At 35.7% G+C, this 24,779-nt stretch overlaps 1 protein-coding gene across 2 annotated transcripts in view; it reads left to right on the top strand.

Annotated features, from left to right (window-relative positions):
- Positions 1–24,779, top strand: part of LOC145681631 (uncharacterized) — a 145,264-nt gene that overhangs the window by 79,589 nt on the left and 40,896 nt on the right. For both annotated transcript variants that reach the window (XM_081753246.1, XM_081753247.1), the window contains 2 exons: positions 13,343–13,428; positions 22,541–22,694. In XM_081753246.1, the coding sequence (XP_081609372.1) occupies positions 13,343–13,428; positions 22,541–22,694 (240 nt within the window). The remainder of the gene's footprint in view (positions 1–13,342; positions 13,429–22,540; positions 22,695–24,779) is intronic.

The following is a 24,779-nucleotide window of genomic DNA, read 5'->3' as shown; positions in this document are numbered from 1 at the left end:
ATCTCAAATGTTCCCCTACTCTGCTACATGTACCAAGTGCTAATTTAGGTTTACCCTTGTGTGCCTCACTTCCATTTCAATTATTTGAAGGATTGAACTTATTGAACTTAGATGGAAGCAAATAGTGGGCTCTGAATAGTGCTCTCAACGGGTCGGGTCGGGTCGGGTTGAAGACCGACCCGACCCGACCCGTGACCCGAATTGACTGACCCGACCCGATGACCCGACCCTACACGACTGACCCGAAACGTGATCCGATCTGATTGACCTGACCCGATAACCCGACCCGAGCTGACCCGATTGACCCGACCCGACAACCCGACCCGAATAACCCGACCCGACAACCCGACTCGAGTTGACCCGATTGACCCGACCCGACAACCCGACCCGAATAACCCGACCCGACAAACCGACCCGAGTTGACCGGATTGACCCGACCCGACAACCCGACCCGAGTAGCCTGACCCGACAACCCGACCCGAACTGACCCGACTGACCCGACCCGACAACCCGACCCGAGTTGACCCGACCCGTAACCCGATCCGAACTGACCCGATCCGAGTCGGGTCGGGTCGGGTCACGGGTCGGGTCGGGTCACGGGTCGGGTCGGGTCAACCCGACTCGTTTGAGAGCACTATGGTCACGACACTGGGTGAACGCCAAAATGCACTCACATTGGGAAACTAGTTTTAAAAGCATAATTTTAGAAAATAAAGCATAAAGCATAATTTAAAATATATAGCACAATTCTTGGAAAATTCTCTTTAACTGAAAGTTTAACATACTGTGTTAATATTTTTAAAGCCAATATTTACAATGCAAAATCATTGAGAACATAACAATGCAACAATGAAAAGCTTATTTTCATTTCTGTAAACTTTTCGGTGAAATCCTTTGATGTGGAGAAAAGAAAAAAGTAAAAGAAGACATTTTTCCGCCAACAATGAATAGTATGCAAGAACTCCATACTATATTGTTACAGTGACGACGCCAGCTTTAAGTTCTTAGGGGGGCAAAGGAGGGGCAGATACATTTTCGGGGGGCGGCTATTTGCCATACCAAAAATGACATATTTATAACGTTTGACTTATTTTACATTACATTGTGTATTTCGTTGCTGTTTTTATGTTAGATCTATATGATTATAAATTAAACTTATTTCAAATAAAATTTGTAACTAACAAATAAGTAACGTCTGCACATGAAATATTTTTCAATGAAACTTTTGAAGCCTAAAACATAAATTGAATTACTTTCGCGTATGCTACAAGTAACACATTCGTCTGTATGCTACGTATCTCTCTCTCTCTCTCTCTCTCTCTCTCTCTCTCTCTATATATATATATATATATATATATATATATATATAGCCAGAGAGAGAATTTACGAGGAGCTGCTGAAAATTTCGTAGTCCAATCCAGAAGGAGTGTAGGTACTAGGTAGAAAAATGAAACCGTAGTTTAGAAAAACATATCTCTGTATGTACAAATATAAATTTTCATATTAATTAGAAATTCTTATTGTTTCTCAGGCCTCTGAAGTGATTATATGTGCCCAAACAGATAATTTCACGAACATCCAGATCCTTACTGTTATAACATTTTTGTTCCACCAAGGAAAGTCACCGAAGTAAAGTAATTAGGAAGTCAGTGAAACACCACGGGATTCTCCTCCGTTATATATGGTGGTGAAGAAGTAAGTGGCTTAGTATAAACGTAGCAATTTCTCAACAAATTATGCTTTACATCCAGGATGATTAAAAGCAATGACTCTTCCTGGAATCATGGATGCAATTTGTGACATTATTCTTGAAAATTGCAGCATTTCAGCCAGTGGTGGATATAGCCCGGGACCGGAGGGCCTAGGCCACCCCAGTTTTTGTGTGACAAAAATAATTTAAGCTATTATTTATATAGTTTTTAAAGTGTATAGTAAACTCACGATATATTTATTATAGTCTGAGGTCTGCACCCCGCTTTCTCAGTTTTTATCTTCTCAGCGAAACTTGTGTCAGAGATTCTGGGCATTTCTTTGGAACTCGTCGGTACCATAATTCAGAATGGCTTGGGTATGCGCCAGTTCTCGGCATAATGGGTTCCCAAAATATATGTCAGGAGAATAAAAGGGTAACGGCATTAAGAGAAGTCTTCTTCCAATTTGACCGTAATGCTGATCAATTTCGCTGACGAATAGTAACCATAGATGAAATATGGTTGTACCATTATGATCCTGAATCGGAACAACAGTCAATGGAGTAGTAGCACTCATTTCTCCATCGCCCCAAGAAGTTCAAGACACAGAAGTAGGTTGAGAAACTGTTTGGAACATTCTTCTGGTATAAGTATGGAGTAGTAGACTACCTCCTCAATGGTCAGATATTTAATCCAGAATCTCTATATTACTTACAAAACTGAAAGAAAAATTCAAAGTTCAACGCTGCGGAAAATGAAAAGAAAGGAATTCTGTTCCTTCAGGAGAATACACCTGTCCATCAAGCCCCTGCGAACATAACTGACATTGCATAATCTAGGATTTCAATGTCTAGATCATAATTCTTATTCCGCAGATTTAGCTCCGTCTAACTATTACGTGTACTTATTTCCCAAACTTAAATAACACTTGAAAGACGCCATTTTAGATCTGATAGGGGTAGTGCTACGAACAGTGGTGCGAGGAAATCTAGATTTTTTAAAAACTTTTCTGCAAAAGCTGGAGCACTGTACAAGGTAGTATATTGACTCTCGGGGGAAGAGAAGAAGAAGTAAAACTTCACCAATCCACGTGCACTCCTTCTGGGTTGGGCTACGAATTTTTCAGTAATTCCTAGTCAATATGGTAGACGTCACGTCAGTAGTTTGAAACAAAATAAGTAAAGGAGCACTAGTATAAACCAATTACTAACTAAAGATCAGCACTCTGACAATACATTTTATTGGGAATCAATTTCATTCCATAATTTTACTATTATCATTTGCAGGAAGGGAAAATACAACTCTTTTTATCTCCTTCAAAAAATTAAGCTCTGGTAGTTGCAAACTAAGCTGTTATAAGCACATCCTCTGAATATTGGAAGCCGAGAATAATGTTTCACAAAAAGGAAGTTTTAAATAAAACAAAATATGAAACTGAAAACTTCAAACCTGGATAAATACAAACAAGTTACGTAACTGGTTTTACCTTTCTTTTGTTACCAATCGAAGTTGATCCAATGAGAAGAAAACAAGTCGACCAAATCTACTATTGTTCGCTAGGCACAATTATTAAAAATCATAAGAAAGAAGTATAACGAAAATTTACCTCAAAAGGGGCTAAATTAGAAAACACAAATATGCGTGCATACCCAGACGCTCAAAGAAGAAAGCTTGAGGATTAATCTGCCACATAGTAAATTCATGGAAAGTAGACTACAATTTGTCAATGAGATTGGTTATGATACTGATATAAAATACTACATGAAGAATGTTTAAAGATTGTACGAGTCTGGGGGGGGGGCAGTCTAGGTGACAGTCAGGGGGCAGAAGTAGTTACTAAGGGGGCGCTCGCCCCCCTTGCCCCCCTCTGGCGTCGTCACTGTATTGTTATGTTTACTTTTTGAACTTAAGCACTTTCTGTACTTTTTGGTGGCATCTTTTACTTTCCCTTTCTGTATATATGTACCTGTAAGGCGCACACAAATGATAGAAAAAATTTATTCGAGCAAAGCACATCTCTTTACAATGAATTAAGTAGAAAGTTCATTAAATATGAGAGAAACTAGTTGCAAAAAAATATCAATAAATAGATCAAGATATTTAGAACATTTAATGTATAATAAATATACATTATACACGATTAATGTAAAATAATCATTGAAATTAACAATAAAGCATAATTTAAAAAAGCATAATTAAACAAGAAATAAAGCATAATGTGGGTTGCTCTAACAATTAAGTTGTATGAAGACGAGAAGAAAACGAAAGCTGATTCGTTAACGAATTTCGTTGATCATCATTGTGTCTACAAAAACGCATTCCTAGAAACCTACAAGCTAGGTATCATCTCTGTGATTATATCAGTTTCTAGTGTTACATGTGAAAGGTCATTCTCTTCTTTGAAAAGATTAAAGACTTGTATACGCAATTCAATGACTCATGATAGGTTGAAAAACTTAGTGTTACTTTATTTTGAGAAGGAAATTGCTAAATTGTTAGATCTTTAACAAGTTGTGGATATGTTTGCTGCTGCCCACACGAATAGAAAGACCCTTTTCAAGTAGAGGCATGAACCTATAAGTTATTTTCTTTACCTGTAAAAGTGTATTTGCTTCCACTTAAGTAAACCAGCTACACATATTTTAAACGCCATGATTAAATAACTATTTACTTATATTAGAAATCAATTGTATTAATGAATCCTAGTTGTTTGAGGTACTAAATTCTTATATTTTCACTGTTTTCCAAAGAGTAAAATCATGAACAATAAAGATGGAAACATTCACCTTGAATACACACACACACACACACACACACACACACACACATATATATATATATATATATATATATATATATATATATATATATATATATACATATATATTGGAGATGTCCCCCTCAAAATCCTCTTGGGCCCTTCATTGCCCCCCCTGAAAAAACTCTAGCTACGCTACTGGACACCATGCACCAGAGATGAATTCTCTACCACTGAGCCACCGCGGCCCTGCTTGGGCTTGGTCGTCCATATCCAATATATCTTTTGGCGTTGCTTAAACAACTTCTAGTTTTGTTCTAAATCCAGACTCCATATTGGCGCAGATATTAATATTACAGTCGATTGGTAAAATCAATCTTCCACATTTAAAAATTAAAGTACACACAAGTAGAAAAATAAGCATTTATCATAAAAACACTAGCTGCAAGTGTTCAAAATAGATTTATGGTTTCTATAAAATCAATTGAAAATTGCTATATTTAATTAGGCAGCTAGTGAAAAACAGCAGCTTTCGACTCCAGCCGAGTTTAAACTCAACCTAAACTCAGTTGACCAAAGTGAACTGACCCGACAACCCGACCCGATAACCCGACCCGAGCTGACCCGACTGACCCGACCCGACCTGACCCGACCCGAATAACCCGAGCCGACAACCCGACCCGAGCCGACCCGATTGACCCGACCCGACAACCCGACACGATTGACCCGAACCGACAACCCGACCCGAGCTGACCCGATTGACCCGACCCGACAACCCGACCCGAATAGCCCGACCCGACAACCCGACCCGAGCTGACCCGACTGACCCGACCCGAGTAGCCTGACCCGACAACCCGACCCGAGCTGACCCGACTGACCCGACCCGATAACCCGACCCGAGTTGACATGACTCGACCCGTTTGAGAGCACTAGCTCTGATTATAATATAACTTTCCGTAGCATGCCAAGTCCAGTTATCTGTTGTCAACGCAATCGATTCCGAGGCCACACTTCTGCTTAGAAAACAAGGCCTCAATACGGCGATTCACAGTTTGCCTGGATGGCGACTAGTTACTTGGTTCTATTTCATTCATATATTCAAGAAACCGAATTGCTTCAACGAAAGGCAAAGGAACAAGATCTTTTGGTACCATATTACTTACTTTACTATCAAAAAAATGAAATCTTTAAGTTTTACGTCCAACGGTTATGCCGGTTAGGCTAAAGGAGACGGTGAAGATGAGAAATAAATGAAATGGTGGAATGAATAAAGTGGGAGGAAACGGGAGAACCCCGAGAAAACCCACGAGCACGATGTTTGTCGACCACAAAGTCCATACGGCGCGAGCTGGGATAGAACCAGGGACCACAAGCACCGGAGGTGAACGCTAAGCCACCGCGCCCCCTATTTTACTATCAAGCACCTCTGCTCTAGGGTTTAGGGTTTCTGAGATAAGATAGAATTCTTTCCTCTTTCTTACGTACTACTATGTTTCCTTATTTGTAAAACAGTTTTTTTGGAATCTTTCTGTTTCTTTAGATGCATTTGAGCTTGCGCCATATGAAACGATAATTTGAGATATAGAGGTAGCAGCACCCCGATTATCATCTAAGTTTCTGAAACAAAAAATAAACAATTTGATTGCATTAGGATTTGATAAACAATCCGGAAAATGTTCCGTCTTCCGTTTTCCGGAAAATTTTCATCTTCCGTTCTTCCGGAAAATTTTCCGTCTTCCGTTTTTCAGGAAAATTTTCCGTCTTCCGTCTTTCCGAAAAATATATTCCGTCTTCCGTTCTTCGGAAAATTTTCCGTCTTCTGTTTTCAGGAAAAATTTTCCGTCTTATTGTTTTTCGCAAAATGTTCCGTTTTACGTTTTCAATTTTCTGGTTTCCAAAAAAATAATATTTTCCGCTTTTCAATAGTTTGTATGTCTATTTTCGTTTTCTAACTTAAATTAAAGTCTCTTGACTATAGTATTTTATCATGACCGAAATCAGTGTGTTTCGTCGTTATAGTGAACGTGTGCTACGTGCTATATAGACAAATGTTTTTTGACTCTTACTTAGCTGAGCAGTCTTAGCGTAGTGGAGTGAGCTTTCGTTTCGTAATGCAATGGTCCGGAGTTCGATTCCCGAAGCGGTAAGTTGTTTTCATCAAACTACAATATTCAAACTTCTGATATGTAATAAAATGAAAAATACTCAATTTCTTTCCGTCTTACAAGTTAGAGTGGAAACAGCTTTCTTCGCAGAGGAACTACTGTACTACTAATATGACGTCACATGTAGTTATGTCTACAACCTTGATTCGTTCTGTAGGAGAACGATACGTAGTTAGCAAACAATTCATGAATACATAAGGATCATGTTTAGGGCCTAGTATGGGTCATAAATGTGTCTGAAACAATATTGTTTCCTAGCAATTATTCGAAACGTCTTCCACTATTACTGCTACTGCTAGAGATAATAATATTTTCGTTCGGCATTTCCAACATGTTCCATATATCGGCTCAACCAAAATTTGTAAATTTGAACTATTCTTTTTTATATTCATATGTATATTTTGTTAAAATATCGATATAACGCGTACATAATCTAAAGGCTTTTATCCCAAGAAAGCGTCCTACTATGTATCGTGATGAAGACAAATCGTACTTAGCTCCTGGGCAATATTAATATCGAAATTTGGGGTGCTTAAACAGAAACTGACATCTTCTTTCTGCCCCCTCGTTTTCTTTCGGACACAAATCAATCGAAAATATCTCTTATCCTTTCTTTTTCTTTTCCTATCTACTTCAGTATGTTTATTTACATTGCAATTGGACGTAATGTTGAGGTCTTAAATATGCAGTAATAATAATAATAATAATAATAATAATAATAATAATAATAATAATAATAATAGTCGTATTAACATTTTTAAACTTGCCATGAAATTAGACAAAACTTAAAGAAAAGTAGTGATTTCGGTAGTTTTTCCGGACCTCCAGGACACACATCTACAACTACGAAAATTTAAACACAAGCGTTCCAGTATATTTTCGTGTAGAAATTATTCTACTTTACGTTTTAAGGAAAATAACTGCAGTAAAAATAACTGAATATCACTGGACAGTAAAGCATATAATAAACTAACTTTAAGGATATGCAGAAGAGATTATAAAAGATTTGTTACAAAAATACCTACACAGAACATGATAAATTCTATGAGCTCTGAAATACAAAGTAAAAAAATAGTGTACAAGATTCAGTCTAGAATGCGATTTTTACTTAAAGAATGGACATACACTATTTCGAGAATCAAGATAAAACTGGAAATGTTTACGATGCTTACACATCACGCATATAGGCGATTTAACATATTTTGGGGGAGAAATTTGGTGGTTCATTGTCGCTTATGGCATGGGGAACATATCTAGAACATACTAGGCACGTTCACCAGGTACATGTAAGGTATGTGCCTAGGGGCGGACATAGACTGTGACTATCACTTGCCATCCATGTGATTTATTTCTCAGAAGCAAAATTAGGCACATACTGGACACATTCCCATGTACCTGAGGGAACATGATAGGCACATGCCCGCTAAGTAATTGTATTGTTAGGGGTGTCATCGCTGATCAATCGCCACTAAAAATTCTGAAGTAAAACAACAATGTACTAGTCGTTCGTGGATCCGAGTTGATTACCTTCATATTACTTGTCAATCGCCTTGACCACTGAATCAAAATTACTTCACAGTAATTGATTCGTAAAGGAGTTTTGTATTTTGTTTTAATAAAATCTGAAATATTAATAATTTATTGAATACACATATATAGTATCTTCCGAGTTCTCAATTACATATTCCTGTGTTTTGAATTTGACTGTTAACAACCACTGTTTTGAGCGCACAAAAAGGCTCTTTATTTAATCGTGCCCAAATCAGTAACGCTTTAGGTGAGTGGTTAGCATTTTGGTTTTCTAAACCGGTGATCCTAGTTCGAGTCGTCCCCTCGCCATTTACAACGTTTTAAAATGTTTCGTTTACAAGGTTTAGTTCCAGTTGGATGCTGCTGAATGAAAGATAATCTCCAGTGGAGAAATTCAGTGTTGATGTAATCATGAAAATAAAGGAAGAAAAATGAATGGAGAAAACGAGTTACAGAGTTAATTCTGTTAATAGCTCTATATTTGATATTAAACGTTAATTCCGTGCACTTTTAAATTGTTTATTTACACTATATTCTCCTCTTTTCTCCTTGTGTCTCAATGTGTAAATTTTCGCAAATATTATTCAAATCAAGAACATTCAGTTATATTTACAACCTAAGGGGAAAAACGCTTAGTACCGATAGGTTCTCCTACTCGTTTCAGTGTTATGAAATTTTACATTTTTAATATTTACAAATAAATTACTACATACCAATATTTAGCAGTTTTAAAAGTCATTTAACGAATAATGAAATCGCACAAGTTCTTCTTTCGAAGTAATATTACGTATCGATCAGTGCTGCCGGAACCTAGGAGCTCAGGCCATGCTAGACACCAAAAATTTTCATTAGAGGCTGGGTTCTTCCCCTGAATGATCCATTCATAGTTTAAATTATTTGCAGGTAGGACTATTGTTAATAGATTCAAAACTCAGTCAAAGCTTTGTGTTTACTTAAAAGAATAGCCTTAAATAATCTTATAACTAACTGAAATGAGATATTATATAACGAAGTTCACTTACTTCAAATGATTATAAATATAGCTATGCGTATCAAATAATATACTGATAGATTATGCGGCATATGTATAAGTCCCGTGACTGTTATCTTCTCATCGGCGCCTTTGATGTCCGTATATTTTTTCTGGTATTGTGTTGTTTACTCTGAGTACAAACATCCAAAGACTCCTTTCTGTCATTTCGTCAGCCAGGGTTTCGCTCCACTTCTGCACAAAAATACTGTTTACGATTTGTGCTTTTAACAGGTGGGGACAATTTCACACTGCTGTGCTAGCTACTACCAGGCGTAATTAAGCTTGAAGCTGGCGTTGCTTGGGTTGCCTAACTCACGGACTTTGTACATCAAGAGTTTCTGTGCCCCACTCTACAGTAGCATTCAGAGAAACCTACTATGCCTTCATAGGAGAAAGTCGAAAAGAAATACTTTAAATCTCTACAAATTATCTTTACCTACAGCTCTTTTTCCGAACATATTCGTTGCCAACAATGGTGTAAATTCATTCCTAGTATAACTGCACGTTTGCTGTAATTTGGTTAAAATAGCGACGTAGATCTAAACTAAAACGAATACGACAAATTCAATTTACACACTCGGTACATAATTTATAAATAGAATCTAGAACGATTAAAAAAGAGAAATATTTCAGTAGAAACAGAGCCATACCTACGAACAAACTACGGTTTTTCATTGTTTTTTATGTGTTTTGTTAATTGTTCTACTACTGATTCAAATGTTGTTTATTAACATGCCCCTCAATCCATCAACAAACCACTAAACATACTTTGAATCAAAGTAATATTCGATAACCTACGTTGTTGTCTGAGGACTTATGTCTAAAAAGAAGTTTAAAATCTGAGGGGAAAATAACGCCAGGCTTCTGTGCAATGTCCGTATTATAAATTTCATGACACAGTAAATTTACTGTCAGCAGGAGCATAGTGTAAAGCATGCCTTCCACAGCAGGAGCAATAGGGGGCAGCTTCCTTTTCTAAAAAAAAAAAAAAAAAAAAAAAACATTCAAAATATACTAATTTGTGGGTAGATTAAAGGCAAAATTTAATGAAGGGCAAGATTTAATTAAAGGGCAAGATTTAATGAAACAAAACTTTGAAGATGAGGGAATGGCCGAGAAAAAAAACGTAAGATAACATTTAGAGCAGGATAAAAGCAACAAAGGAGATGTCAGAGAAGTGAACGTCTTACACTGGCAAACTCTAGGAGCAGGTGTTACATGGAACATGCAGATGCAACAACAAATGTTAATGAACAAAGGCAACAATGGATACGCTGTAGGGACACTATGGAATGCGGAATGTAGGAATGCAGTATCTCTGTAACGGAGAAAAATAGGAATTACGGGTTAAAATATTTCAGAGGAAACCCTATCCGAAGAATCCAATTATGCATAAGTGAAAGCGAAACAGTGGTGGCGCAAAGGGGCACAAGAAAGTAAATGGAATAAGAGAATTGAAGTTGTTGAAAACTCAACTACTTGACAGCAATTGGCAGACAAGGAATACAACTGTAGTTGTATTATATAGTACATGTGCAATCACAGAGGGTGCATAACTACAGTGGGTGGAACAAGAGGCATGCGAAGCGTCGGGTTGTGGAGCTAGCCATAGTCAGTAGTGAAGCGGTAAGTAACGAGAGCTATCGCATTGAGATTGCAGAAGACACCGCAGTGTTCATTCGTAGTGCATAGGGCAATCACAATAACAGCACAAGCGTGTTAGTGCCAAAATCTATAGTACGGAAGTGACCGTGTGTATGTGAGCGTGGATTATTTCGTGGCGTGTGAAACAGTGCTTATATTGACAAGCGCGCTACGGACAAGTAATTGCAGTAAGTACCTGCAAGTACAATGTTAATTTGCTGTAGGTTATTATAAATTCCATACTGCTTCACGAAGGTAGAGTGTTCATACAATGGAAAACACGGAAACCATAGGAATGATCCTGAAATGTGAAATATAATGAATATTTTAGTTACATTAACATTTAGGTACATTAAAAAAACAATTCGAACGAATAGGAAGAGCTATCAATGTCAGTTATGAACGATGAAATTGGTGCACTAATGAATTTGGAGGGAGTGGTAGAACCTGGAGAACTACGGAAATGACGATGATAGACTTCAACCAAACTCAAATACAAACCTTAGGTATTAAATCCAAATGACCATGTCAATAGGGATACAGACATTAAAGCATCCATATTAAGATTTCTTATCAACGCATGCTGGAAATGTGGGTTGTATACCCTTATGCGTGCTTGTAACATATGAAGACGAATAAATGTTGTTATTGTGATAGTCCTGCAGCACATGCAGTTTATGGACTCTTAGATCCGACTAATTTCCATGGTTTGTACTTTCCACCGAATATTTGAACATGAAACCACATAGAGATTCCACTGAGTTGAGGCAGAAGGTATCAGAAATCAACATAAGCAGATGAGTTTTGGATGTTCTTGTAGCCACGGCTGGCCATGGCTGGACGTATGCGCAGAATCGTTGGCCTGCCTGAACTCAGACTCAACTTCGTCTATAAAATAAGCAAGAAGGGACAGTAGCAAGTTGTATCTTAGATACCAATATAAACGTGTCTGGTCATTTGCCTAAGTAATGTTTTCAGTTCATATTAGTTACAAGCCGAGTCTTTTGTGATCTATAGAGAGGATGAGTATTCATCGGTGATTAAAGAGGAACACCATCTCTCAATTTTTTAGATACTCTTATGACTGTCAGCGCTCAATGTTCTACTGTGCAAACTTTAATAGTCTTACCTTGTGCGCATCTGTAAGAAAAGTCTTCGTTTCATCATAGCAGTTATCGCGCAGGATGCATTTAGTCTTTGCTACATGGTTTCTTGGGAACAGCAACACTCTGGAGTATTGTCATGCAAGGTGGCGCAATGGCATATTGGATGGTTTCCGACGCCTTCAATTCATCCTTCATCGTAGTCTGTCATTGTTCTCCTATGTCTACCTAATCTCAGAAAAGATCTGATGAATTTCGTTTCACAAATTTGCGAACAATACGTTAGTCACAACCAAATGATCTTGCTTTTGAGATTCATTCTGGCCATGTAATGTACGTACCACGATATCACAGTACTGAAATGTGGTCCACTCTATATATATATTAGTACGTCGGTGGATTTGCTCATCAGAATAAGTATTTGCAAAGAGTGCTGTACATGACACGCATGGTCTTACTGCCCACGGTTCGCGGCAATAATTATGCAATCCCTTTCGCGTTTACTCTCTAAATCACTAATGTGGAACAGCTTTCGGTCTATAGATCATATTCTCAATGACAATTCACTATTATAACTGGATACATACATAGCGTATTTATGTGCTTCACAGGCATTATACTCACATTTAACTTTAGATGAAAATGAATAATTCGATAACATATTGAAAGAATTAAGAGAATGTATCATACCTACTTAAAGAAGTAGATTTGTAGTACATTTCATATTGTTTAAATACTTTTAAGTTTTTACAAGTTCATATGGTCGCACTTTATAACTTTGAAATGACTCAGGTCCCTTAAAGCAAATAAAGATTTATTTTTCCGTTATCATAAAACTTAACTTCTTAACCTTTAAATTATATTGTTCACTACTATAGCATTTGTACTTTAACTTGTAGAATGTTGAAACATTTGCCCTATGAAGAGTCTCAAGAATATCTTGAGACGAAACAAACTTTCGCGCTTCTTATTCCGTCAGTTAATCATTTTAACCATTAGAAGCGCACAGCTTTACCTTCCTCCACTTCAAATCCTCTATGTTATCTCTTTTGATTTTTTAAATTGTTTCACATTTATATTATTTGTAGTAACTAATCTACGTTATGATTTGCTTGTGTTTGCACCTTCTGTCTTCTTACGTAATGTATTCTAGATTCCGATTGCGTCTGTTCAAAAAAAAAAAAACATAGCTGTTTACTAATTGTCATGTTCTCTATATTAGTTGGTTTAATTATGTCATACTCACAAAAGCTAAATATTTACTTTTCTGACAGGTAGTACACGTTTAAGAGTTTGTCGACCATGAAAGTAGAGAATATTGCTTGTACTCTGTTTCACTTTCATTTAGAATCATTTTTTGAGTAACAATATTTTTCCATTTTTTCATGTATTGACCATTTTTTTTTTCTTATTTACAGCGACTACTAATTCAATCTACGCAATTTACGCAAATATAGCAAGCATGTTTATTTTAGGTGTTATTCTTCTCGTTGGAGTGTACAAGGTAAAACACTTTATTAAGTATCAGTTTTATTAAGAGAGAGAGAGAGAAACGCGACTATAAGTAGCAAATACAGTTCAATTATACTTAAACTTAATTTCAACATTATTTATTCAGTAGTGGAGCTACACTTTCAAAACATGAGTATTTGTACATAAACTGATTTTTTAGGAACTCTACATGATCTTTACCACCAACCGGATGTAGATTAATATAAATGTTATCTCTACTTTGGTATTAGATACAAATGATTGAAGGAAACTTGATTTGAAAAAATGGATGGTAACCATCCCATATAACGCTACATGTGGTCAAATGCGCAACTTTAGTAACTCCATACATTTTCTCCGGAGACTTACTTTCTGTCGTTATTCAGTTACGACCCAGTTTGCTGCTAAGCAGTTTACCTGAAAATTCACCATCGGTAATATAAGAACACCAACTAGAATCAAGTTGATTAATTCCTCAGAAAAAAGTCTCAGAGAACCATGTACTTTGCTAGTCATGCAGTTGCAGAGAACCTAGACATACTGTACATATAATATATATATCAAACAATAGTCGATGAAAGGACTATTGTAAAACTTTTTGAAATCAATATGGAGACAATAGTCGAGAAACTCTCCTAATATGTGTTTGTAAACTATTTTATCTTTACAAAAACATACTTTCTGTATGAAAAAGATCGAGACTTTCTAAAATATGTTTAAGGCAATCTAATTATGATTTTCTCCAATCTGAGGCTGCTACATGAGATCCCGCTATTCACGATAAGCCAAGAGCGGCTTTAACCGACACAAAATATCACTACACGCATCTTATTTTTGATACCAGGGAGCAGAAATATCAGTTCAGATGAGTATACTAATCAATCATTAAGATTTTAACTAGTCAAATGTGTAACAATAGTTAGTAGGAAGTGAAATTTTACAAGTAAATAATGAAGGAATGATAGGGATGGCCTAATTGAAGACTGGGGCAAAAACCCGTTAAGTCCAAAAAGTGAAGGTGTAAAAGAGGTAGCTTCACAAGGGTTTCTCGTCGTCGTCCGATTTTCTTCAAACATAGCACATATATACTAGACCGAATATAAATCGACACGTATTTTTTGTTTCTTTCGAAAAATAGGTTAAGGGGTCGAAGGGCATCTTTTCAAAAAAGGGTCCCCTTGACTAAAAGGGCCACATTAAAGAAACGAAACACTCCCGATGCAAACATGACTTCAAAGTAGGAAATATGGCTTTTGTCGTTTTTGCGAGAAAAGTTTCAGGGGGCAATGGTTCCCTTCAAAATGACAAAGGACCGCGCACAATACTTACGGAAATTACGTTTCATTGGAATTACTTTAAATCGTGATATTTTCTAGATATTATGTACCTGAGAAAAAATATCAATGGGCACAAACAAAAATCACTGACCATTTGGCCACTTTTTTAAAAACAGCTGAAGATAACGATTTTAAGGATTTCAGTAAAACTGACTGTAACCTTACATGGTGTAGATATGTTATTCCTGACAAAACGTCTTAACGGACATAGCAACCAATCACTGAGAGTTTGGAAACTACAGGGCCACTTTTTTTTAAGCAGCCGAAGTTAGTGATATTCTGGATTTTGATGAAAATGTCTGTGACATTTTGTAGTTATTATGACTTAGAAAAAGCCTCATTAGGCACAGCCACCAATCACTGACCGTTTGGCCACTACAGGGCCACATTTCTGAAAACAGCGGAAGGTAACGGTATTCTGGATTTCGATTTAAAAAAAATGAATGAAAGTGTGATTTGTTGTAGATATTGTGATCCTGAGAAAAAGACCTCAATTTGTACAACCATCCGTCACTGACCTTTTTGCCACTATAGGGCCACGTTTTTACAAGACGGATAGGGATTTCAAAAAAATTGTACACCTTTACGTTGGCGGCGCTAGTACCCCTTTTATTTGTCACAGTAACATGACTATACCTGGTTGAAAAGGTTTTGGAACGTAGATTACAATGATCTAACATTTGTGGCATTCGTGCCCAACTTGTAGAAGATCAAGAACACGAAAAGTTTGAAGAAAATGAAACTTATTTTGGAAATTTGTCAAAAGCTGGCAGCACTTATTCTTGTCGTACGCAGGGACAAATATTGTCACGTATACGCCACATATTGGGTACATCATGTAAAAAGTGAAGAGCGAAAGTTCAATAGGAAGTAAGAAAAAATTCCGAATGTGTTTCCTACGAGAATCAGCCTGTACGTATTTTCGAAATATTTTGGTCTAACCTGACGTTCCTAATTGGCACAGAGTTATAAGCTATGCCTGATTTGAAAGCTTATAAGACACAGATTTCAAGGAGGTAACTTTTGTGCTCCTTCTGTCCAACCCGTAAAAGGCAAAAAAGAAGAAATTAAAAAAATTAAGTAAAAAAATTCATTATCTCGAAGTTGGCAACACTGTTATTTGTTGTGGTCAAGAATGGTCATACATAGGGTATCATTAGCTACAATGTTTATTTATATTTATTGAGACTAATTTTTAATCTTGTAGTTCCTTTGAAGGGAGAGTCTCCCTCCCCAGATGCTGAGGGGGAGGGGTTAACAAGTACATCCATCTTCTCCCCTACCCTTCCACTGCTGGACTTCCGTTGTAGACGAAATGCATACCGTTGGAAAATTTGATCCTTCCTAAAGAGATATATACACCAATTATTTCTTTAGGTTAATTAGGAGCTAAGTGATGGAGGTTTAAACTGCTGGATTAATCCTTGAGCCGTTCGTCCTGTAAAGGCTAAATGAGCAGAAGGTAATAATATTCTTGATTTCGGTGTAATTGCTTGAAACTGTGATATGTTGCTGACAGTTTGGCCATTTTTTGAAAACAGTAGAAGGTAACTATAATCTGAATTTCGGTTGAATTGCTTGAAGCCATAATATGTTGTTAATATTGGATCCTGAGAAAAGTTTCAATGGGCACAACCACCCATCACTGACCGTTTGACCACTTAAGGACCAAGTTTTTTGACAACAGCAGAAGGTAGGTATTTTGGATTTCGGTGGAATTGGTTGAAACCGTGATATATTGTAGATATTGTGATCCTGAGAAAAAGTCTCCATGGAGACAACCACCAATCACTGACCATTTGGCAACAACGGGACCACATTTTTTAAAACAGCAGAACCCATCTATACTAACCCCATATGGACCACAGAAGAATAAGCAATCAAAGATTCCAAATCCGCCTGGCGTAAGCAATGGTATTCTGGAATTTTGTGGAATTGTATGAAGCCACGAAAATTCCTATCCAACAACCCGGAAAAGGGATGAAAAGAGTATCGTCTAACATCATTTAGGCATAAACAACATTCCGATTTTCATCCTGAGGGACAAAAGAAAACCCTGCCAAGAACGAGACAACTTTTCTCAGGGTCATGACATATATAACGTATCCAGTTTCATTCATTTACACAGTAATCAAATATATATACCCGACAGTTTTCAAAAATCTGAACCTGTAGTGGCCATACGGTCAACAATTGATGGTTGTGTCCATTAAGACTTTCTCTCGCGATGAGAATATTTACAACATCACAATTTTACTCATTCTTACAGAAATCTAGATCATCGTTATACTTAGCTGTTTAAAGAAAGGAACCCTGTGGTGAAAAAACGAATAGCGACTTGTAGTTGTCTCCATTAGGACATTTTCTAAGGATGACAATATCTACCATATATCATACTTTCAGTCATTTTTACCAAAATCCAGAATATCATTATCTTCGGCTCCGTTCCTTTCAAAAAAGTGGCCTCGTAGTGGCCAAACGCTCAGTAATTGGTGCTTTTGCCCATTAAGACGTTTTCTCAGCATCACAATATCTACAACATATCGCAGTCTCAAACAATTCCACCGAAATTCATAATACCGTTACCTTCTGTTCTTTGTTTTTCTAGAAAAAACTCCGCAGTTATTAAACTGTCATGATGGATGATTGTACAAATTGAGACTTTTCGGCAGGATCACTATATCTACAACATATCACGGTTTAAATCATTTTTACTAAAATCAAGAATATCGTTTTCTTCGGCTGTTTTCAAAAAAGTGACCCTGTAGTGGAAAAACGGTCGGTGATTGGTAGTTGTGCCTATTGATACTTTTTCTGAGGATCATAATATCTACAATATATCACGGTTTCAGTCATTTTACTAAAATCCAGAATATCGTTATCTTCGGCTGTTTTCAAAAAAGTTACCCTGTAGTGGCCAAACGGTTAGTGATTTGTGGTTGTGCCCATTGAACCTTTTTCTTAGATACAAAATATCCATAAAATATCACAGTATCAAGCAATTCAACAGAAATCTAATTTCCGTATGGATCCTTTGTTATTTCGAAGGAGCCATTGCCCCCTGAAACTCTTTTCTCGCAAAAACGACAAAACCCGTATTTCCTACTTAAAATCATCTTTGCATCAAGAGAGTTTCGTTTCTTTAATTTGGCCCTTTTAGTCAAGTGAACCCTTTCTTGAAAAGGGGCCCTTTGGTCCGCTTAACCCTTTCACTGTGGAAGGCGACGGAAAAAATTCCCTAACCTGCGAATGTCGATTATAGTCGACGTGTTAAAAGTTGTCTGTATCTTGGGTTTGTCGATTGTAGTCGCCGAAAGGTTTTCTGTGTGATTTCTATTGTTTATCGAAAACAATAGAACACAAACAAAAATGGACGGTACAACTTTGGCGACTACTCTCGACAAAGCCAAGATACGGACAAACAAAGTTTAACACGTCGACTATCGTCGACATTCGCATGTTAAAGAAATTTGGTTCTGTCGACAAAAGTCGACTTCCTGTGTGAAAGGGTTAACCTATTTTACGAAAGACACAAAAATACGTATCAATTTATTTTCAGTCTAGTATACATTTGCTAAGTTTGAAGAAAATCGGACGACGAAGAACCCTTGTGAAGCTACCTCCTCTACATTTTCACTTTTTGGGCTTAACGGGTTTCTGCTCCAAAGTCTTCAATTCCTTCATGCCATCTGGAAAAATAATTTTATATTCTGCTTATCGTTTATAGTCAATTAGTCTTGTAAAGGTATGGTTGTTATATGTATGGTTTAACTGAAGAAACAAAAATCATTTCATTGCCAGCACATCTCGTAAGTAATACACTGCTTGGGAGTGAATTAAACACCAACTGTATATTCACACACAGTAACTGTATATTCCAATTTAGTTTCAGACTGCTTTTAATGGATCCCCGTTACTTTCCCTGTAACAATGCACCATCCGAAATTTGATTTGTCCCGGTTGGATGTTTTTATCATATCTTTAAAACCATTGGCAAAAATTTGTCTTTTATTTTCGATGAAGTTTTGTGGAGTGCAGAGGCTTGTAACTTTTTTGACATCAGTTGAACATGCATAATTAGATGCGTCGATTTTTTGCGAATATTAAGAATGCTAGAATCTCACTGTATATCACATACTGCTACATCTCAATCGTTTCACACACAGTACTAGCATTAATTATAACATTCATTGACGGAGGTCTTTAATAAAAATCACCACCTCGAATTGTGCGACAAAACTAAAATAAAAGATCCAACAGAACAGTCCAAATGTAGAGGCTTCATCTCCCGACCAAAAGCATAAGTGAAGTTGTTTGATGAGCCTTTCGGCATTAAACTGTATTTAAAATCATAAAGAAATCATTATCCAAAATTGTTAACTAGAAATTTCAAATTCCACAACAATACTACTACTTCAAACTGCTGTGAGAAAAATAAACACACAAAGATTTACTCTTTCAAATTTAATAATAGTGGTATGATACCAACAATTTTACAAGAATTTGCGGAGAGCTTTGCAGCAGTCATGGATTAAAAGTTCCTTATTAACAATAATTGTAGGCTGCAGTAATATATATGCTTGTAAATGATTATGAAAATCATAAGTAGTGTTTCAAGAAAATTCAAGATCGTTGTGAAATTATATTTGTATCGTTAGCTTTTTACATTTTGTAGTTCCTATTCAATTCTTCTAAAATCATATACGTATATCATGTATAGTGAACATTGCTTGTGCTCACGCTTCTGTCAAGAGATATATAAGAAGGATGACTTCATAGTTATTTATTTTTCCTTTTTTGAAAGGTCCTTTGTGCTATTGTTACTAGCTGTGAGAATGTCCCACAGCTTATATTTCCCCCCGTTCTTCTTGCCATGCACTGTCTTATCAATGACTCAAATTATCGTTGTTGCGCTTAAAATTATATATTCAGAGGTTAATATTGTTTTCGATTTTAGACGTTGACAGACCCTCCACAAATTCAATAGACAATCTAAGGAGGCAACATTTAATTAATGCCATTTAGTTGACATCGATAAAGCTCCTTAAGAAGTGAAAGTTTATTGCAGATTTGTGTTCTGTATGTAAAATCTGTCTTTACCGGTGACAATGAGCATTTGTTGCTATGCTAAGTAACTAAATGCACGGAGTCTCTTTTCAAATAAATTTTAATCTAACGTCCTTCTCTATCCACATAAACTACGGCTGAGTGTATATACGGATAATTTAAGAATTTTCTCCTCATGACCTTCTTAATGACTTCTACGTCCTCTATAAGAAACTTCAATGAAGCTCAGCAAGAGAAAGGATACATAACTGAATTATAAGTAGAATTTATTTTACCTTTCTATTGAACCAATTCCCTGCTACAGCATAGCGCTGCCATCTTATACAGGTAAATGTTAACAAATAAATAAAAAACAGGACTAAATACAAAACATCAAAAATCAAAGAAAAACAAATAAATTGTGTCAACAAAGAGTGTGTAAGTAATATTATTTCGCCAAAACCCGTTTAATTGCTCTTTCAAACACCAGATAGCACGAAAAATATGTCCACATCAGTTGCAAGATGATTATAACAGTTTGTCATGCTGTAGAAACAAGACCTCTGTATAATTGCCAACCTAGAGCGGACAAGATGGAATAGGTTGGTATTCCGGGTTATGCGGGAAGACACGTAAGGGTAGTTTCTGAAGTAATATTTCCGATCTTATGTTCAATTAAGTATTTTATGAAGAAATTTCAGGACAGAATTGTCTCTGCGTACATCCGAAATCTGGATATTAAGATGTTGCAAGTGTTCCTCCTTAGGTAATGTTCGAAGAGTTGCAACCGTACTTCCGCAATAAATAAATTGAGAACAGAATCGAATTTAGAGAGATGTGTAGGGCCGGCCATGTTCCATATGGAGGAGCAGTATTCGATCTTGGGCGCTATTAGAGTTTTACAGAATATTGCTAATGATGATACAGTGTGTAAGTTCAGCGAATCCGTAAAGAAACTCCAACATACGCATTGATTTCTTAACTGTTGAGGAGATGCGGACAGAAAACTTGAGTTTGCAATCAAAGATTAAACCAAGATCATAATGACTAACAGAACGTGCTATAGATGCTTCATTAGTATTGTGTTTGGTAGGAACAGGAGACGTTTCCAGATTAATTGTAGTACTACCACATTTCATATTGATAACTTTCAAGTGCCACATTTTACACCAGTCTATAAGGTAACTTATGTTCTCCTATAAAGCTATCGAGTCATGGAGAGCCACTAGCATAAGCTGATTACAGTAGTGAGTTATACATGATAGTTTAGAACACATTACTGATCGATCAGTAAGTCAATATTTCATTACTATATCACTGACTAAATCTTTACATATCTCAAACTTAGAGGACTAATTGCCTCATGAAATAACAAATAGAGTCCTAGCATTACGCTTCTAATGTGAGAGGATTTCACTTGTATGAGTTCAGTTGAAAACCTCAGTTGAAATTTCACTATTGATTGATTGCGTGAAAGTTCCAAACATGCAAAGTTGGAGACTTCTAATTGGCATAGTGAAAATATACGGATGAAAAGTATAATATATTGCAAAGTTAAACTGTCCCTCCAAAACCGTTGCAAATCGCAATGAAATAACCACGATTTCATCTGTTGAACTTATGTCTCTTCTCACACAATGAACAAAGGAAACGACACAATATCTCTCGTCACCATTGACGAAGTTACTTAGTACATATTGCTGAATTTGTACACGTGCAATAATGGTCTTCTTCAAAAATATAGGGCCACGGTTGCTGAATGAAGATTAGAAGTGCTGTATGTATTTGTGTATTTTCTACAGATTTTATACATGTGCATAACTTGTGATGATATGGTTTTCGTTTTATATCCTTAAAGAATTAAAGTAGTCTCGATGGATATTACCTCAACAATTCCAGAAACTTTAAATTAGTATTATCTTTAACTCTCAAACGTTTATAGCCTGCAAAGCAAAAAGTATAAACCAAAGCATGCTAAATAGTTAGTGGCTACAGCAGCTGATACTAAAACTATAAAGTAACAAGAGAGAAACTTACACAATTCGAAATTCAACCCAGACCCTTTCCGTCCACAGCTCGCACAAGAAATAACCTGCTATTTTTCTGATATATCTCTTGTATCTATTTCATAAAAGCCTTAATTGAATTCGCTCTCGTAAATAATATTAAAACTTCATATCAAGCATCACTTGAAAATTTTCTCTTTGTTAGTTCGGGTAGAGATTAGGATATATATATAATTCTAAGGAACAAGAAAATATATGTTCGGAGAATTAAATAAGCAATAAAAAGAAACTGATTGTCACTCACCAAAGACTGTTACTAGACTGAATATTACATCAATTTCTGACATTTAAATTTTACTCTTTTATTTATGCTGGTAACCTTAGTAGTTTCATATAATTATTTTTAAGACATGTAATTAGAGGAATTTGCATATTTGTTTTAATATTACTTCGTTTCCAATTTAGTGATATTTCCTTTATCTTTCAATTCTTTTATTTCCCTTGCTTTACAATATGACCTAAAATTTATACAGATATTGTGTATATAATAACGTAGTTTAAATATTAACGTAAAATTTATCTAACATTAAATTAAAAATAACTACCTGTTAGACATGTAAGTTTCGTAACTCGACTTATTAAGGAAAAACAATTTCTCAACCTATTTCTTTTGCACGAGCAAATATTTTGTAAAAAGTAATACCATTTAGAATTAAATGTTTTATTTTCATTGCAGGAAAGTATTATTTTTCTCCTTGTATTTTTAGCCGGAATGGTGATTGGGATTATTATGATGTTTGTGCTAAAATTTGTAATTGTACTACCTTTATTTAGCTCTGGTTTAACTAAGCAAGGAATAGGATTTTTGATTTTTTTGATGGGTGCAGATGGTAAGAAATTTGTATATTAGTTGTAATCGTTCAAATTGTAGCAGTTTAAAAATGTGTACTTAATGAGAAACTTTACGAATTTCAGATTACCTCATTTAAAAGTATTCCAAATATACGGAAACATAATGACCAGTATTTCTAAGAAAACTTTTGTGGGTATATAAATAGCATATGAGCATTTGATACTTGATTTTCAATAGGCCTTCATGTGGTTTGTGGTTTCTTGTGAGCAAGTATTGTACGTTTCAAGAATTGATGGTGATTGACTGAAACGATAAATTAAATCAACCAACAGTGGTTAGGCTTCCTCAAGTGCTATCCAATAATAATTACGTTATCTCCAACACAGAAAAATACAAACACCGACTGTAGCATTTTCTAACCAAGAATAGCAAGTGCTGAATGTAATCGAACTGATTATCTTCTAAATCCTTATACACTTTTTATAGGTAAGGATTTTTGATAATATATTGTAAGTCAAAACGAATCACTCAATTCCAAAATCCTATAATTTTTCAACCAACACATGTTGAGGAAACGTTGAAATACATATTCGAATATTAAGTATTGCTTCAGTACTGGTTCACGATTACAGCACTCTAAATGTTTAAAGATTTTTTACTTAACAGTGCAAAATAATCATCATTAACTTTCGATTGAATCAATAAATCACGAAATAAATATCTGTATTGAAGCAATAATAATGATCCGTATAGCAATAATGCTTCATAATAATAATTGTAATTTTACATGATAAAAATCATTATCGCAATTACACACAATTAAGTTCCAACAGTTTAAAAGATTTCGTAAAATTGTTTCCAAGAATGTTAATTGATGATATCTGAAGCATAAAATACTATGTGAGCTCCAGCTGCTTGGAAGATATTCTCATTTACGTAGTTGCAACATATTGTAATAACTCTTCCATATATCTGGTCAATACTTTTCCCCGGTATACTTTCTTTAACTATTTACTCTGTTTTATAACAAATGAAAAACTTAATTGAGACACAAAATAAATTTAGTTATAGGTTTTAAGTTCTGATTTTGAAGAAATTTGAACGAAAAGGTAGTTTAAGGCATTTATGCGATTAGAATGATATACGCAAAAATAATTTTACTTAAATACAACCATAGATCCGGAAATGAACTTCAGTATGTTCATATTTGAACATAGTTCTATATTTAACACGTAGACGTTATTCACAACCTGATACGTGGAAATACCTAGTAGTTCTAACATCATACATAACGTTTAGTATATACATTAAAAAGTATTCATCTAAAGCAATTTTACGTAAATTACTTCATAACTTATGAATCCATGAAACACTTTTTTGTGATCACATTAGGTTGTGAGAATTATACATCGTTAAACTATTTATATGTTCCTGATTCAACTCACGTATCACAATTTTCTATGTGAAGACGAAGAAGAAAAAGAATCACTTTGTTATGTGGAACGATACTTGTGGATCATCGGAAAAGTATCCGAATTCCATCCGTGCCCTAGCAATTCTACGTTCATAGACCTGAGAAGTCGATATCAAGTCAAAAAGGTTTAAAAATAGTTTCGTACACAATAAAAAAAAGAATCAAATATTGTAAAGTAATCACAATACCGTTAAAACAGCATACTTTTTGTGTGTAAATATATACTTTAGGCACAAATACGTCTGCGCGTGCTGTTTTTCACCCGCTCTGTCTGTTTAAAAGGTAATCTTTGAAGTTATAGATAAGAGAAATTTAAAATTCATTGGATCTAGAAACACAACTATAGTATCGAGAGTAATTTCGAAAGAAAGCTATTTTCATAGTAACATAGTACTTGCAAAACATCGTATTATATATTGTCGTGCTCATCAGTTACATAGAGACATACAATATATCAAAAACTGGTTATTCTTCGGATGCAAAGCATTAGTGAAAAATCAGTCGAGAGTAAAAAAGAGCAAAATGCTTGAAGACGAGGAGTGATGAAATCAATCAGACAAATAATACCATCATTGGTTATGCGACGTACCGGATTTGGCGTTCTGTAATGATGTCTTAAACGAATTCGATAACTATGACCCCAAATAA

Source organism: Thermobia domestica, chromosome 3 (genome assembly GCF_964235325.1).
Source record: "Thermobia domestica chromosome 3, izTheDome1.hap1.1, whole genome shotgun sequence".
Classification (NCBI taxonomy): Eukaryota; Metazoa; Arthropoda; class Insecta; order Zygentoma; family Lepismatidae; genus Thermobia; species Thermobia domestica.
This window is presented reverse-complemented; position numbering and strand designations above follow the sequence as displayed.